The 18,666-nt window shown below is 39.5% G+C and overlaps 1 protein-coding gene across 12 annotated transcripts in view; it reads left to right on the top strand.

Annotated features, from left to right (window-relative positions):
* Positions 1-98: 98 nt before the first annotated feature.
* The window catches only part of LIN54 (lin-54 DREAM MuvB core complex component), a 34,041-nt gene continuing 15,473 nt past the window's right edge, over positions 99-18,666 (top strand). For 3 of the 12 annotated variants that reach the window (XM_087962802.1, XM_087962799.1, XM_087962795.1), the window contains exons 1-5: positions 4,145-4,377; positions 10,550-10,627; positions 11,591-12,402; positions 14,482-14,602; positions 17,871-18,016. In XM_087962802.1, the coding sequence (XP_087818928.1) occupies positions 11,719-12,402; positions 14,482-14,602; positions 17,871-18,016 (951 nt within the window). In that variant the 5' untranslated portion in view covers positions 4,145-4,377; positions 10,550-10,627; positions 11,591-11,718. Of the gene's footprint in view, positions 215-4,112; positions 4,546-10,549; positions 10,628-11,590; positions 12,403-14,481; positions 14,603-17,870; positions 18,017-18,666 lie in introns of those variants that run through there. The other 9 variants (XM_087962798.1, XM_026676426.2, XM_087962800.1 and 6 more) reach the window with 7 other exon arrangements.

The following is an 18,666-nucleotide window of genomic DNA, read 5'->3' as shown; positions in this document are numbered from 1 at the left end:
GGACCGGCCCGCCTTGCCCAACGGGGCGTGTGTGTGTGTGTGGGGGGAAACTGACGACGAGGGAGGCTGCCTGGCCGAGCCTCCTGGTGACCGCCGCCGCCTCCTCAGGGCGGGGACTGCCAGACGGACCCGGGTTGGGAAGCGCTGTGGTTGGACCCGCAGTCGGTGTGCTGAGACCCGTCCGGACATCAAGGCGGTTCCGTCTCCGCCTCAGGTGAGGGGCGAGAGGCGGCCTTCGCTCCGTGGTGGTGGTGGGTGGGGGGAAGGAGAGGGAACTGGAAGGGGGCGGGAGGGTTTTCGCGTTCGCCCTTTTAGCGACGGTCTAATGCAGGGGTCTCCAACCTTGGCAACTTTAAGCCTGGAGTGGGAGTTGGAAGTCCTCCAGGCTTCAAGTTGTCAAGGTTGGACACCCCTGATCTAATGGATGGACGGGCGAAATTTGACCCTCGGTGGTGCATTTTTTTTGGGTGGGGGGGGGAGAGCTCTTCAAATACTTTTGCCACTGCTGTAAAAGGAAGAAAACGAACAGAATATATAATCAGAGCTGGGAGGACCTTGGAGGTTTCATAGAATAAGTTGTTTCATAGAATAACAGTTGGATGGGACCTTGAAGGTCATCTAGTCCAACCCCCTGCTCAAGCAGGAGAGTCTATTCCAAATATTAACCTCTACCTAGGAATCGAACTCACAGCCTCCTGATACCATCTAGTCCAGCCCCCTGCTCAAGCAGGAGAACAAGTGTCGGTCCAGTCTCTTCTTAAAAGCCTCCAGTGGTTTATTTTAATTTATTATTAGAATTTGTCAAACGAAAATGAGAACAAGAATAAAAGAGAATAAAAATATAATGACAGGGACGATAGGCACGTTAGTTATGCACTTATGCACCCCTCTACTAACCACTTAAGTATGATGTAATTTAATTTACCTAGCTTCCCAAAACAAACTCCAAACATATGTCCAGGGCTGTGAAAATGATAATAACTTAGTTGGGAAAGTCTTTGCTTTGTGTGTGTGTGTGAAAGAGGAAGAAGGGAAGAAAAAGTTTAAAGTACATTTTGTTTGCATGTATATGGTAGTGATACCTGCCCTGTCATTTATTTTTTTTGGGGGGGGTGGGGGTGTCAGCCACCCTTATACCAGGTGCAGAAAAGGAATGAAAAGGGAAATCAAAGACTTGCTAGATAAGATGATTAGGTGCAGATAGATGTACATATTATTTCCACAGCTAAGGAAGAGAAAGCAGAAATGGTTGTATTGATTATTTTATTCAAAGAGGAGAATATGTTTAAGTATGTTTGGATATCACTTCTGGATTTTGTTGCTTTGGGGACAACATTCCCAAGTACTTTGCCAGTGCTTTGAAATGAGAAACCAAACAGAATATTTACCTAGCTTCCCAAAATAAACCCTTAACATGTCCTTGGCTGTGAAAATGATAATAACTTGGTTGGAAAAGTCTTTGCTTTTTTTGTGAAAGAGGAAGAAGGGAAGAAAAAGTTCAAAATAAATTTTGTTTGCATGCATACCTGCCCTGTCATTTTCCTTTTGGGGTGGGTAGAATCAGCCACCTTATGCCAGGTGCAAAAAAGGTGTGAAAAAGGAAATCAAAGACTTGCTAGATAAGATGAATAGGTGCAAATAGAAATACATATAATTTCTACAGAAAGGAATATAAAGAAGAAATTGTTAAACTGATTATTTTATTTTATTTTATATTTAAGTATGTTTTTCATTTTGTACTTGTAATGAAAAAAATGCAACTTTGATTTTGGTTTAGTCAAGTAGATGGATTTGTCATTATAGGAATGGCTAGTTGTATACTAATGTGTAAAAACAAGAAGTTGAGGCTGGAGTATTTTTATCTTGTACCTGTGCTAAAAGGACTTAGAAGTCAACACCTTTTTTTTTCTTTTTTCCTTTGTACCTTACATTTTCTTCCCAGCTCTCTTTTTCCCTTCCCTAATTTCCCATTATTTTTTTTGTATTTTATATGTGGATAAAATAATAAAACCCACATCCTGGATAAAGACTTGCTAGATAAGAAAGAAGAATATAAGCAACTCTAATGGGCACCCCCAACATTTATTAGTTTTTTCTATACTTGGCTGGCTTTGCAGACAATTCTTGCTTCCATTACTATACTTCATGTTTTGTCTTATTTTTATTATCTAATCAGGATTCAAAAAACAAGCCTGTTTTGTAAATATATATATATATCCATATATATATTATTTGCTATTAAAGGAGTCTCAATTTGTCCTTATCATAAAGGGATGTCTTTTCTCCTACTTTTGGCAAGTACATTTCAGTTCCATAGAATTAGCAGTATCTTCTGAAACTATGATGAACCATTCTTCAGAAAACAATAGATAATCCAAGAACAAATAGGTTTATACTGTATAAAGCATGCACACTCACTGTGGGTGAATGGAAGACTATATAAAATATATTTGAAAATCAATATGTTGACTGATAAGTTGCTTTATTGCTACATTGACAGTGAAAATTATGTTGGGAAGTTGAAGTACATCTACAGAGTACTTAGAGCCAATAGTAATAGCATATGGCTCTGGAGGACCCAAATTTTTCATGGGTTGCATACAACATTGGGCCATACATTGTGAGCTTCTGTTCTATAATATAATAGTTTTAAATGTAAATTAAATGGATTGGGGTTTTTTTGTGTGTCCTTGGTGCTGTCTGAGCTTAGTTGTTTGCTTGCAGACTTTATTACCAAACTATAGAATGAGCAAGTAACATTAGCAAGCAAACAACCAAGATCAGAGAGCACCAAGAACTCCCCAGCTCAACCCAGAATATATACATATATTCTCTTCTGATGGGATCTATTTTGTTCCCTCTGGATTAGTGCCAATGTAGGAAAAGGAATCAGGCTTTTATCCTATTTTAGGTGTAGGTGGTGGTATTCAGACTACTGATCTGATAACAGCTGAAAATACAGTATATAGTAATCTTGGCATATACAAATTTTTCCTTGAAGTTTTTGGTCATATGATTGTTGCAGCCAATGGCTTGGCAAGATTATTTGTGCTGATGAGAACCTAGAATAGAGAAACCTAAATTTGCATTCTACAGTGCCATTTTCATTTGACTATTAAGAGGTGTGCCAACTGCTTTTAGAAGCAGTGCCTGTCATTCAAAGAAACCCAAGGCTCAAATTCCTTCCGCAATTTCACGTCTTCAGCTTTACTTCTGAGTAAATATGTATTATGTTAGTTCACTCAAGTCCTGTAATTCTTTGTTTCCTGTTTTGCCTTAGTTTGCTCTGCTGATTTGAGTTTCCTTCTTGAGAATTTTGCAGGTGACCCAAGTAAATATTTTCTGAGATACTCTACACAGTTGTCTATGGAGATTATCAGTTATCCAGGTCGTGGTTGTCCCAAAGGTGCTTTTTTTCCAGGAGACCACTGGACTTTCTGGTTTTTCTTTGAAGACGTTTTGCTTCTCATCCAAGAAGCTTCTTCAGTTCTGACTGGATGGGTGGGGAATGATTCAAACAGAGCCAAAGAAGCTTCCTGGATGAGAAGCAAAACGTCTTCAAAGAAAAACCAGAAAGTCCAGTTGCCTCCTGAAAAAAAAAGCACCTTTGGCACACAGTTGTTGTTTTCTCTAACTGCAGCACCTGTACTGTATTTTTGCTCTTGCATTTCTGCACTACATTTTCAAGATCTTCCAGGTCAGTTTCTGTTAACATCAACCATCCGATGTCCCCCCCCCCCCCCCCTTCCTCTGCTCGCAGGGTTAACAAACACTTTCCGTCCCATTTTTAACGCGAGCAACTGGACCCTGAGCGAGGATTACCCCGTCCATCCGAGATGAAACGCTTCTGCTCGTAGAAAATCCGCCACTTTTTCAATGGTGCAAACCACGGCAGCCTGTTAAGGTGCCGCGCGGGGACTGGGAGGCGGCCGATCCACCCGGTGGCGATGCCGGGCCGAGTCCCCCCTTCCTTGCCCTCCGCTTGCGCCTTGGTCTCGGGGCGCAGGTCCTCCGCTCTGCTCCGCTCGCCGTCAAGGCAGGTCCGGCGGGGCATCTTCCCCCGGTCCTCCTTTCCTGGCGGTGGGAGGGCTTCCCTGGGCGGGCTCCGGGGCGGAGGCGAGCCCGGCGGGAGGAGGCCGGGGTTGTTGCGGAGCTGGGGCTGCCAGGGTGATGACGAAGTGAAAATGGCGGATCTTTCGAAATCCTATCCCGGCCCTTGACATTCCAGAAGCGGCAGCTCACCAGCCCGAAGAGGCTCTGCCCGCTGGCTGCCAGAGGCCCTCCAGCCGGCTCTCCCCCCCCAGCCGGTCAGACCCTGCCCGCCCGGGAGCTGGCACCGACCAGCCTGGAAGGACTCGCGGCTGCCTCCCGGAGAGGGTGAGCAAAGGGCGCATCGAGGTCCGGGCAGCCCTGGCTGGAGCCGATCGAGCGGGGCCTTGCTTTGGATGCAGGTGTTGCGTCCCCCCGAAGCGCCCTGGTTGTGCCGCTGAGAAAGGCATTGGGAGCTCCCGGGGCCTAATTTTCTTCCCGGGGGCCGATCGAGAGGTGTCCAGCTGTGCCACAGTTTACTGCCTGGGTCATCTGGGAGGATTAGGGCTGGCGGGGCTGGGGAGGTGGTGATGGTGGCATTTTTCTGGAGGAATCCAGCCTCGGGCTTGCTGGTTATTCTGAGTTGCCCGGGAAGTATTCTTCATCCTTTGCTGTACAGGGTAGGGAAGAATATGAGTACTTAAAAGTGCTTTGTGGGATACAAAAGGGTCTGAAAAACTAATTTCAGAGCTGCTCTTTCCCACATTAATGGGTGTGTTTCAAAAGTCATCTCTTTTAAATGAGCACTTGTGAAAGCTTCCACCTGTGTTTAGCTGTTCATATTTAAAATAACATTTTAAATATGAACAGCCAAACAGAGGTGGAAGCTTTCACGTGTGCTAAGAGATTAATTAGATTCATTAACTTTTGAAAAGTGAAGAAAGCTCAGCATAGCAATCAATAAATGAAACTGGTAAAATAAAAGTTATTAGGAAAAAAATTAGGGTTTTCTCCTCTTTTTATTAGGAGGCTGTGGATGCCAAGGGTGATTTAGGACAGGTCCTATTCCTGGCAAAAATGCTGTAGATGAGTGATAATTATTCCACATAATGTCTCTGGGAAAAAAACATTTTTATTTAACAGCTCAATCCTAAGGTGCAGCAAATTAATCTCACCTTTGTTGTTTAACTTATTTCAGGGTAGAACCATTTTTCTATAAATCTGTAGCTCTTCCACAGCTTTGAACTTTGTAGTAGCTCTATTTTATAGATCTTATTAAATATCTGATTAAATAAATAAATCTTATTAAATCTGATTAAATATTATAGGGTTGATTTTATACCCCAAAACAATTAGAAATGATGTATTCAAATGATACATTAGAAACTAGCTCAATACCCGTGCTTTGCTATGAAACTTTGTGGTCGGGCTTAGTTTTGGGGGAGGAAAATAGGGGGGGGGGGGAAATTCTGTCTCTGCCTACCAGCATCCATCGGTATTCATCTGGCTAGCGTCCTGTCAGTGTGTGAGAGAGTTGAGGGCTGTTTGGAAACTGAAACAGTATTTGCTATGTGAGCAAGGAGACTGGGCATGGCTTAGCTCAACTGTTCTGGATAGGTGGGGAGGGGGAGTAGAACTCCTTAGCATCAGAGCATGTTAATAATATACAAAATTCTAATGCTCTGATGGTCATTTTGAAAAATTCTTTCTTAGTGAGCACCTAGAAGCCAAGAGGGACATAGGTGCCAAATTTCAAGTTTGGAGGCTTTACGGTTCTGGAGATTTTGTGATGATGCATGAGTGGTATTTCGCTTTTATAGATAATAATAAAACATACCTGATAATGTAAACAAGAGATTCTTTTCTATCTCCCTCTTCTACAGTTGTATTTAAAAGACCTCATTCTAAAATAATACATAAAACACAAATATAAGGCATTGCAAATTATTTATTATGCAATGTAAGGTATTTCAATCAGCGTAGAAAAGAATTGTGCTTATTTTGAATTCCAGGTACTTACAGTATTTGATGGAGTATTTATCTTTTTTGTTTTTAAAAGACATTGGCAGAAGTATAGGAGAACTGTATGTTTAGATAATTATATAAATTTTATATTGTATGCTATAAAATGGAAACCAACACTGCAGATTACTTTCCTGTTTTTGATATATGTTACTTTCTTAAGTTAAATATTTTTACATTTTCAAAAACTATACAATCTGGTTTTTACCTCTACTATACCTTGCTATGCCTAAAATCTCAAAATTTATCTCAATTAGATTAGATTCTCAAGTAACAGTAAGATACAGTATATGTAATATTGGGCTAATGAACACTCTACGTTTCCAAGACTTTCTGTCATTAGGAATCTACTCCTAAGTCCCAATTCTTTTTTAAAAGGCAATTTCATTGCCAAATATGTGAGATACAGTTCATGCAGTGACTTAGTTCTGATCATGGATTAAACAGAAACAAAGGGTTCCAAAACTCCTTAATGAAATATATCAATTAGTTCACCAGTGAAAATATGTTTTGTAAATAGTTGCTATCTTTAGATAATTATGCTTTTTGCCCTCTTGTTTCACCTTTCTTCTGTCCTTATCCAGGCATGTGTTTTATGCCAGTGTCATAATATTCAAAACGTGGAAATTAGAATCCATGGAAGCTTATGATCAACTTTGTCTTTTAGACAAAGACTGGCTTTATTATGTTCACTACAAAAGGTTAGCATGGGTTATCTCTGGAAAGTATTAATTTTGAGAAGAGAGCATAAAGTAGAGCAACTTTTATCTATTTCCTCTAAAACATACATATTTCTTTCTTCTTCAAAAAATGTTCAGGAACGCTACAAATATTAGATATAGAATTGGAGAATCCAATTTTTTTACTTAAAGGATTTTTTCCCAAGAAATTCTAAGTTCAGCCAGTTTACTTACACTAGCACTGCAAGTTTATGTTGAAAAAATGTTGCACATTTGAGTAGTCCAAAGAAGGATTTATCAGTAAATTCAAATTTTACCTAAGAGCAGTTGATATAAGCCTAGTGATAGTATTAATTACAAATAATTCTCATCCAGTAATGACAAGTGAAAATTTTAATAAAACCTGCCTATACTCTTGGATTTCATGGCCTATAAATCTGAAATCAAAATATTTATTATAACAAAGTTAAATAAGGTCCCCATAAATGTAAACCTCTCATTAAACATGAAATAGTTGGTGAGCTTATAGTTAAAATGTTAAAAAAAATGCTGAAGTCAAGCACATTGTTTTATGAATGATCAAACCACCAATCCTGTAGCCTGTTTTAATTATTGGTCATAAAATAATACAGTCATAAAGAACCTTTTTAATCAGTGACCCAAACTATTAGTATTTCATTAATGTATGAGAATACTTTGTAGATAAGCCTTTAATTATGCATGGGAATTTTATATAAATAGTCTGCTTGCTATTTATAATTAACTTTGAGGAACTAAATGCAACTTTTCATGTAGTGTTGATATCTAATATTGCCTGAACAGAGAGGCTTCTATATGAAATACACTTTCTGATGAAATCTAGTTGTGGAAAAAATAACATCCTTATTGATGGATGTTAAAGTGAATAGACATACAACTGACTGTTTTCATATGTACAACACATACCCACACATCTCAATTATACAATATTGTTGTATTTCCTCTAAGTCAAAAATTCTTACTGTGTATTCTCATACATAAGAATACACTCTCTACAAAAATCAGAGCTAAAAATAAGCACTCTTTAAAAACAAATATCTATTTGAACCCACCATAGCCAACTATTAGAATACCAACCTGTTCTTTTGTAGTAATTTTTCCTTCATTTCCCACTCAGATCCTGAAGTCGGGTTTTGAAAAATGGGAGGGGTTTCCAGAAGATGGATAATTTTTACAGATTTTTTCTTTCAAAAAATAGTATAGTAAACTTGTGAGTGGTACATCCAGTTAAAAATGCACACCAGTTTTTGAATTGATGAAAACCAAGGAGTTATAAACAAAATAAGCTGCCAGTTTTCTTCTACGGTTAACAAATTATGGAATAATTCATTTAATATCTAAATATACTACCTGTCTGTCTGCATGTAGTCCTTGAATCCTTTGCTCCAGATTATTATTATTATTATTATTATTATTATTATTATTATTATTATTATTATTATTATTATTATTATTGTAGTTTCAGAGCCAACTCTGACTGTAGTTGCTGAAATTAATGACATGATTTTCTCCATTTTGATATAAACACTCAGTATTACAAAAAAAAAAAAGACTTAAGAGTTTTAAAACAAGAAAATCCTGAAACTCTCTAAAAAACTTCACTTTAAAAAGTCATGCCATATTATCTGTACTCCTGTTCTTATATCTTGATGCTGAAACATGTAACCATCAAAAAGTTGCCCATCCCTACCCTAGTTGATTGTAAATTGACTACTGTGGGCAATAAACTATTATTGGTGCTTGGGTGAGTTACTCTCAAATCTTTACAGGGTCATAATTTTCATTTGAAAAATTATGGTCCTCACTTTGTTTCTCAGGTACCTCATTAAACCATGTATATGAAATACATTTCTCCGTGAAAAGTGTACTTGAAGTGCTCTTGCAATAATTAGTGCTGTGATTCATATCTGAATATTAGTGATGCAATCTTTTAATAATAATTTAATAATTGATTGAACTTATGCGCCACCCAACTGCCAATAACTCTTGAGTGGCATTTTTTTTGGAACATCTTTGCTTTTTAAAAGTATTTCAGTCAATATATGACTATCACACAGCTAATAAAACTCCAGATTTTTATAATGGTTTCCTGAAAATTTATTTATTTATTATTTCATCACATTTGTCTTGCCACATATCTGATACAGCTACTTTGGTCCACATACATAATAACAATAAAAATATAGGAAACCGATTAAAACAATGTGAATTAATTTTTTTAAAGATAACAAATAAAACAACAAAGTGGTAGCAAAACATACAGAGAGTGCTTTCTATTTCTATGTCATAGAGCCATCTAGCATGCTGTACAGGTAGTCCTCAATTTACAACGCTTTGTTTAGTAACCTTTCACAGTTACAACAGCACTGAAAAATGTGACTTACGACTGTTTTTCACAGGTATAGCCTTTGAAGCCTCCCCATGATCATGTGATCAGAATTCAGATGCTTGGCAACTGGCTCTTGTTTATGGCCGTTGCTGTCTCCCAGGGTCATGTGATCCCCTTTGGTGACCTTCTGATAAGAAAAGTCAATGGGGAAACCAGATTCACTGAGTAACCAGTGTTACTAACTTATCAGCTGCAGGGATTCGCTTAACAACTGTGGCAAGAAAAGTTGTAAAATGGGGCAAAAGTCACTTAACAACAGAAATTTTGGGCTCAATTGTGGTCGTACTTGTACTCTGTCATGGGCTCCCCAAGCTAGTTGATCAACCCTTGTTTTATTGGCCTTCTGAAACATGTTGGGGCGAGCCTCGCCTTGTAGGGAAAGAAGTTTCACAGGTCATAGGCAGAGGCAGAAAAAGCTTTCCTCCTAGGCCCTGTCTCATACATTTCCTGACTGAAGGGACACACAACGTGCATCTCCTGCTGGACCTGATATGATGGATAGATGTTCCTAGGCAGACACATCCATTAAATAATGTGGCCCCATGTCATGTAGGCTTTAAAGATTATAACCAGCATTAAATTGGACCCAGAAGGAAACTGGCAACCAGTTCAGTTCTGGATCAGAGGTATAGCATGTGCAGTCCTAGGGCACACATCACTGTCAGTGTCTCAAAAATGCTTTTCCCAAAAGGCACATGGACTTTCTCAGGTTTCTTTTCTTTCTTTTTTTCTGAAATGTTTTGTTTCTTGTTCAAGAAGCTTCTTCAGTTCTAACTGAAACTGCTTCTAGCTTCTAACTGAAAAAGCTTTGTGGGGGAGAAGCGAAATGTTTTCAAAGAAAAACCCAAGAAATCCACTTTGCCTTTTGGAAAAAGTACCTTTGGGACAACCATGACCTGGGTGATTGAGAATTTCCATAGACATAACGGCCAGGGCCTCCACATTTTGCACCAGCTGAAGTTTCTGGATTCTCTTGAAGGGGTAGCCCCATGCAGAGCGCATTATAGTAGTCCATTGGGAAATGGGCACACCTGGTGACAATACAAAGCTGCATAATGCCCTTCCTAGCCATGCCTGGAACCTGCTCTTTGAGCAGGAATTGTGAGTCCAGAAGGGCCTCAGATTGCACTTTGCTTAGGGCAATGCAACCCCACTGAGAGCCCCAAAGATCCAAATCCAAAAGACCCTACAACCTAAAGCCCCTCAATCTTGCCAGATTCATCTGAAGCCTTTTGTTTCCCATTCAGGCCCCTTCTGCCTTCAGGCACTTTGTATCTATAATTGACCTTGACAAAAAAAAAATCAAAGGTGAAGGAAAATATCCTGACAGTATAGCATTTTCTCAATTTAGGATGGCTCTGAAAATAACAAACATTGTTATCTTTTGCAGCTGCAGCACATGGTGCTGCACGATGATGTTTTTGGAGGTGCCCTGATGTGAAGCAACAGGAATTTAAAAGAAATTCAGGTAATTAGAAATACTTCTATTTCACAAAATCTCTTGTCACCGCTGCATGGCACCAATGTCCTATCTAGACATAATGACAACATGTCAAGCATTTTGCACCCTCCCTACTTTCATCATAATATTGAGTTTAAATATGAATTCCCAACATTCTTTTCAATACTTTGCTTCTGTAAAGCTGGATAACAATAATACTTTAATACGTATTTTGTTTTATAGAAATGGAGTTATAGTGCTGCTTTGGCTAGCCACGGGGCCCCCTTCTTGCCCCAACCCAAGTCTCTTCATGCAGCAATGGTGCCACTGGGAGGTTTTGAATAAATCTATAAATATTGTTGTACACAGGGGTCACTTTCAGAGAGTTCGCTGTTGAAGAAGGGTTCCTCTGTACTGTCATTTCCAACAAAAATCCTGACACAGGGGTCACTTTCAGAGAGTTCGCTGTTGAAGAAGGGTCCCTCTGTACTGTCATTTCCAACAAAAATCCTGCCAGCCCAGTGTTTTGGTATAATGAAAGCTTACGTTGTCAACAAAGGAGGTTATTTTAAAACAAATTAAATCCCATTTGGCTATAGTTTATATTTTGGTGAGTAATGGGTTAACCATCCTCTCCCTATGTAATAGAAAAACAAAGTATCTTCCAGTCACAAATATAAGTCATGCTTCTGCCAATGGGAATTTTTTCAGCATTAAAGCATTATCCTGGAAGGGAGGAAGGCTCCCCCAGAATGCCTGAAGCTGAAAAAGATCCTGTTGTTGATTATTCAGAATATTTATGACTAATAGTGATTAGAACTGGGAGTACTCTGATTTGCAGCCCAAGCTCCTGGTTTCTGAGGTGTAATAATCCTTTCGATATAATTAGTAACTATTCTTATTAGCTAATAGATTTGTATGTATGGGGGAAGGGATGCTAATGATATATTTATCCACAGTTGCTAATATATCACTTCCACAATTATATAGCTGTCCAGCTATGACACATCTGATGTTTCAAGTTATATAGTTTGGTGGAACGTGAAAATTGGACATTTTTTAAAAAAAATATCACTGCAGTGGCTTCTGTTGAACCTACTACCATCAACGTCTGCAAAATGGAGGTTGTGTCAGCAGAAGTGAATAGCTTGCTCCCCGAAGAGATCATGGACACAGGTATAACATTGGAGGAAGATGAAAACATCGAAGCTGTAATTGTGGGTGACCATATTCCTATGGAAACAGAACTGGAGGGAATAACAAATGTAAGCTCCGCTGATGATCATGCTACTACTGGCGCACCATCGGTCACTACGGAATCTGTCACATTGCCCAGCAATTGTGTTAGCCCCATTACCGGCAATTCTGCCTTTGTAAAATCTGATGCCAGTGTGACTGCACAACCTTCTTTTCAAAGCGGCCTCCAAAAACTAGGGACCCAGACTCCCGTCTCTCTACCAGCCAATCAAATTATTCTTAACAAAGCAACGGACTTGAAAATTGGCAAACAGGCCATAAAGCAGGAAGGTCAAAAACTCATAGTAACAACTCTGGGCAAGCCCGGACAACCCATTGTCTTAGCGCTACCCCACAACCAGCTGTCACAGTCTCAGAAGACCACATCGCAATTACAAGCAAGCGACTCCAAAGTTCCAGCCCAGCAGTTCAAGGTGGTCACAATTGGCGGAAGGTCAGAGGTGAAACCCGTCATTGGTGTCTCTACCTTGGCTCCAGGGTGCCAGCTGGTAAATACGGCAAACCAGTCATCCGTACTGCAGTCCCAGCAATTAAAAGCAGTGCAGGTAAGAAGGATTTTTATCAATTATTCCCTTTGCAATAAAATTGATGTACCATTGGGAATTCCCTTTGGCGGCAGCCATTGGTCTGGAGGACAGCTGGCCAGATTAAAAAAAAACCAACTCAATAAATGTCTAAAAAAGCAAGTTCTAAACCAAGGATGTTAAAAGACAGCGGAGATTATGAGTAATTTTAAATAATAAACTAACTTGTCCATCGAGATGAGGTTGTAGCAGCACATATCAGAAAGTGTTTGCTCAAAATTACCAAACTTTTGGAAACTTGACTTTCCCCCAGGACTTGATTTTGTTGAGGGGGTCAGCCTCTTTCGGGATTCATTTTGAATGTTTCCTCTGGGACATATCCTACTCTTTCCTTATTATTTTGGTTTCTGTTGTTTTTAATGTTGCATGCTATCCAGAGTCTTACTGAGTTGATCAGTTCTCTAGAGTCAACCGATCAATCAGATGATTAGTAGACGTGAAAATTGGCAGATTGGAGACCAGCCTTAAGACTGGTCTTGTTCAGGTCTAGTGAAGAATGAAAGTGCACACTGTGTGAAGAAAAATGTGGAAAGAAATGGCAACTATGTATAGGCAAGCATATAAACATATGCAAAAATTTAAACCTCAGTTTAGCAGTGATTCGTGAGGGTAAGTATAAGCTCAAGAACTGTAAGTCTTCATGTCCATGTCTGAAGAATACTCCTTTGTTTCTGGCCTATTATGAAAAAGAAAAAAAATGATTAATCTATATTTACAATTAACTTTTGTTTTTGCTTTTCACAATAGGCCAAAACCAAAGGAATATTCTTCAGACAGGCATGAAGACTTACAGTTCTTGCGCTTATAATTACCCCCACAAATCACTGCTAAACTGAGGTTTAAATTTTTGCTTATGTTTATGTGCTTGAATATACAGTTTTCGTTCTTTTTCACATTTTCTTTACCCAGTGTGTACTTTCAGCTTTTTTGCTTTTAATCCAGTTTGGGAAGATTCTTATTCATAATAAAAGGATATACATGTAGTGAACCAATATATGAATCTATTAACAGTCATTTATTTTGCCTCCCATACCTCTATTACACTCCTAATCCACCCCACCCACCCCCATCTGCATATACAGGTAGTCCTCAACTTACAACAATTCTTTTAGTGGCCATTTAAAGTTACAACGGCACTGGGAAAAAAGTGACTTGTGGCCCTTTTTCACGCTCCCTACCTTTGTAGCATCCCCATGATTATGTGATCAAAATTCAAATGCTTGGCAACTGTTGCATACTTACCTGTATTATGCAATCTGCATTAAAATTATAATTGCCTTGGGCCAAGAATTCTCCCTTTCTTAAACTCTGCAAAGAACTAGGACTATTTAGGCCATGATAGTGAACCTATGGCATGCATGCCAGAGGTGGCACACAGAGCCCTCTCGGCATGCGAGCAGTTACCCCAGCTCAGCTGGTCTTCCGGACTCTGCCACGCATGCATGGGGCGGGCAGGGCATATGCACAAGGGGCTGCACGTGCATGCACGGGGTGGGACGCATGCACAGGGGTTGTGCACGCATGCAAGGGGGGGTGCATGCACGGGGCATACACACGTTGCATTTTGGGGATGCGCATACATGTGTGAACTTTGGGCACTTGGTGCCGAAAAGGTTAGCCATCACTGATTTAGGCCATGTTTGGCCAATCTTTTGGCTTGTCTGGGCTGCATTAAGTAAAAAGGAATGTCTTGGGCTGCATGTAAAAGATATAATATGCACAATGTATATAAATAACATCTTGTGGGGTCTCAGCACTAGCTGTTCAGGGCCGCATGCAGCTCATGGGCTGTGGGTTGGACATTCCTGATTTAGGCTACAGCCATTCCTCACTTGCTGGATCCTTTCCCAGTACAGGTAGTCCTCAACTTATAACAATATTTGTTGTATTTAATGTGATATTCTTTTACTTGTGTGTGTGTGTGTGTGTGTGTGTGTGTGTGTTTTGGTGGAGTTGGGCCAGGGGTGATTCTCCCTTACTTCTTATTGGTCAGTGATTTACAATGATTGGATTTCATTGGATTTCTCATTGTTTTTTTAGATTGCTAAGAAAACCAGGACACCAACTTCAGCCCCCGTGATAGCGAAACTCATCATCACCAAACCAATCAATAGCAAAGCAGTTTCAGGACAGACAACTCAAGTATCACCAGTCATTGCAGGTTTATATCTAAATATATATATATATTAATGGCTTTTTTCATGTCGTAATATTTACCCGGGGAGTAACAAATGAATTATAAAGTGACATTTGATGGATTTTAATTTCCCAGTTTTCCATTGGATTCTCCATTCCTGGTTTCTTTAAATTTTTCAAAACAATGTTACCTGTAAGCATTGGCGGGATATTAGTGTCAGTGTTCCAAGGAAACGCTCAAAACAATTCAGAACTCTGAGACAAAATCCATCAAGGTAAGAATTTATTAGAGAAGTCACCTTGGCACATCTGGGGAAAGCCCCAAAATCTGAATCTGAGATCCCACGTTTTCCCCCACCCGCTTTAAACTCAACCCCTGCCCTGTTCAATGACAAACACATCAAAAGCTCCAAATCAATCTGGATTCTCTGTTGCTGCCAAACTTCGGTCTCTCCCCTTCCATAACAGACATGGAAAGCCCCCAAACAGCTTTCTGTTTTCCAGATATTTACGGTGCATCTTTTGCTGCAGAGTACACCTGGTGGGGGGAGTTTGGGAGTTGGTCCCTCCCTTTGGAGGGTACCCAGATTAGGGGAACCAGCGCTAGAAGTGATGCTGTTCAGATATAGTGGGATGATGAATTCTAGAATTCCCAACTAATGCAACCAACGGCTCTGCTGACTGGGAATTCTGGGAGTTGTCATCCAAACAATAACACATCGTGTATTGTGTTATTTTGAGGAAAGTTGCTCTAAATGCAGTGTTTTTGTCAACTTTAGTTACTTGGGTGGACTTCAACTCTGGATTCTGGAAATTGAAGTTCAACCATCTTAAAGTCGCCAAGGTTGAGAAACACTTAATTTAGAACATCATTCAGTGTAAAAGGGAGTGGGATTTTTAAGCTCTTGATTTATGTTATGGTTTAAATAAACGTTCTTCTAAGCACAGGTGCTTTGAATGGCAGCCATAAAAAGAACTGTTCTTTAGCCAAGTAGAAAGAGTATAAAAGTTTATCAACTTATTTAGTTTAGTTTAGTTTTAGTTTACTTTATTGTCATTGCACCTCGTACAACGAAATCAAAGACCATCTTCAGTGTACATCATGACCATGACAATAAACACATCCTTCATCTTCCACACATTGAACCGAAAACCCCCGACACCACACCAACACTGCACTATACAGCAGAATTCAAAAGAGCTACTGCCCTGGGATAGAACTTGTTTTTCAACCTATTTGTCCTTGTTTTTATTATTCTGTACTGTCTGCCAGATGGTAATAGTTAAAAAAAAAGGGTTCCCAGGATGAGACGGATCTTTGAAAATGTTATCTCTAGAAGTTTGGATCTTGGACTAATTACATAGGAAGACATGCAATCATCTTACCGTGTGCTAAATATAGAAAGTTTGCTAGTTTTATGAATATGTAATGAAGTGCAGAAATGCTCTCTTGCTTGGTTTTGAATTATGCTGTCATTCCATTTGGAATTATTGACAGGTTTTGTTGCTAAGAAACCAATATATTGATCATACTTATTATTTCAAGCATTCCTGCCCCATTTCAGCATATTTCAGCATACTTATTTTTCTATTAGAGCAAAACATCAATCTTTTCTTAGGAAATCTTTTTTTTTCCAGTGCAACAATGTTTGGAATTATTTACTTTTTTTTCTTTTGTCCAAGGGGGAAAAAGTCATATTAACTCTTATAATCAAGATTAATTGCTTCTCTTTCTTACTACAAAGGAATTATGGGGCAAACATTTGCAGATTCAGTTACAAAATGTACATAGGAGGGGTGGACTACAGAGGAAAAGGAGTTAAATTCTGGTATAAATTTATCTTGAATATTTTAATTTATTAAATTTGTATACCACCTGTCTCACTAATTGGGGTGACTGGGCATTATTTGATCAGATTTAATAAAAAAAATTTATTTGTCTTCTATTTTATTTTATTTATTTATTTAATTAATTAATATTGCCGCCTATTCGGCCATGGCAACTTGAGGCGGCTTACACAATGTAAAACCACATTTAAAACAAAAAATAAAAAAACTAACAAAAAGAATCAAATAAATTAGTAAAGTACAATAGAACAAAATTTGGAAAATATTAAAAACCAACTCCCATCCCCACCCCGACAACAGTAGATCACACTAGCCATTTGATGGGCTCTATCCCTCTCTGGGTTCCCCAGGCCTGCTGGCAAAACCAGATCTTCAGTGCCTTCCAGAAGAGAGCTAGAATGGGAGCCATTCTAATCTCTGGGGGAGTGATGTTCCAGAGAGACGGAGCCACCATGGAGAAGGCCCTTCTTCTGGGTCCCACCAGGTGTATCTTGCTCAGGGGTGGGACCCACAACATTCCCTGCCTCCTTACTTCTAATGGTTTGGGTAGACATGACCGGCAAGAGACGTTCCCTCAAATAACCCGGACCCAAGCCATGAAGGGCTTTAAAGGTGACAACCAGCACCTTGAGCTGCACCTGGAAGCAAATCGACAACCAATGCAGCTCCTGCAGGAGAGGTGACACCTGTGCACACCAGGAGAGGTGACACATGTGCATTTTGCACCAACTGGAGCTTCCAGATGCTCTTCAAGGGCAGCCCCATGTAGAGCGTGTTGCAATAATCAAGACGGGAAGTGACCAGGGCATGAGTGACTGTGAGTAGGGACCATTGGTCCAGGAAAGGGCATAACTGATGCACAACCTGGAGTTGCACAAAGGCCCTCCTGGCCACAATCACCACCTGCACTTTGAACAAGAGTTGTGAGTCCAGGAAAACCCCTAGATTATGCACAGAGTCTGTTTGGGGTAGTGCCACCCCATCCAAGACTAAAGGTGGTGATTCTCCTGAGCCAACGAACCCCAAACCCGGAGCCACTTGGTCTTGCAAGGGTTTAGTTTCAACCCTTTTATGGTGTTTAACAAATACTTAAAACCAGAATCAAAATTGTATCAGCATTTTGGGATTATACTAAGATTTTTAAGTGAAGACCATTTTTTTATTACCAAAGTACTTTAAAAAAAAAATAAAGTAGGTAAGCTATTCAAGAGAGATAAATAATTCAGTGAAGTATGTAATATATTTTATAGTGCCACAAAACGTGAAAATTGCAGCAGTTTAAATTTAAATTGTGTGTTTATTTTTAAAGTTAAGTGGTCTGCTTTTAAAAGCCAATTCTCTAGCTCATAGAAAGTGCTTATAATGCCTTTACCAGAAAATCATGCACTTTATCAACTGAGAAGATGGGTAAGATTATATCTCAATTTTGTTTTTGTTTTTTACAGGTAGAGTTCTTACACAGACTGCTCCGGGAACACCCCCCAAAACTGTAACTATATCTGAAAGTGGAGTTATTGGGACAACTTTAAGTTCTACAATACAGGAGGCACCAAATAAGATAGCAATCTCCCCTTTGAAATCCCCAAATAAGGTAAACTTAACATTTCAATTGCTTATGTATATATTGAATGTCAGTCTCCAGTTTTCACATTTGAGACATATTGCTAAAAAGTTCCACAGTCCATTCTCCTGTTTGCACAAATGGATTGGAATGAAAATGATTGGAATGGATTGGTATGTTCCACTTAAACTAAGTTAGTCTGATTTTAAAGTGGACTTCCCTAAAGGGTCCCAGCGGTTTTCAGCTGTTTTAGAATCATCTGCTCTCTTGGCATCCTTCTGCCATGGGAATTTGTGCTAAAGGGAAACTCACAAATCCTCCAAATAAAAATGAGTATGAGAGAAAATATTATTTGAATCAGTGAAGGAATGTAGATACAGGTAGTCCTTGACTTAAAATAATTCATTTAGTGACCATTCGAAGTTACAGCAGCACTGAAAAAAGTGACTTATGACCACGTTTCACATTTACGATTGTTGCAGCAGCCCCAGGGTCACATGATCAAAATCCAGATGCTTTGCACCTGATTCATATTTATGACGGTTCCCGTGTCCCAAAGTCATGTGATCACTTTTGCAACCTTCTGACAAAGTCAGCAGGGAAGCCAGATTCACTTAACAACTGTCTCGCTTAACATCAGAACTTTTGGACTCAATTGTGGGTTGTAAGTCGAGGACCAC

Source organism: Notechis scutatus, chromosome 4 (assembly GCF_049901735.1).
Source record: "Notechis scutatus isolate UNSWTSFEM ecotype Mainland chromosome 4, rNotScu1.2, whole genome shotgun sequence".
Classification (NCBI taxonomy): Eukaryota; Metazoa; Chordata; class Lepidosauria; order Squamata; family Elapidae; genus Notechis; species Notechis scutatus.
The sequence above is the reverse complement of the archived record's forward strand: the minus strand, read 5'-3'. Positions and strand labels throughout refer to the sequence as shown.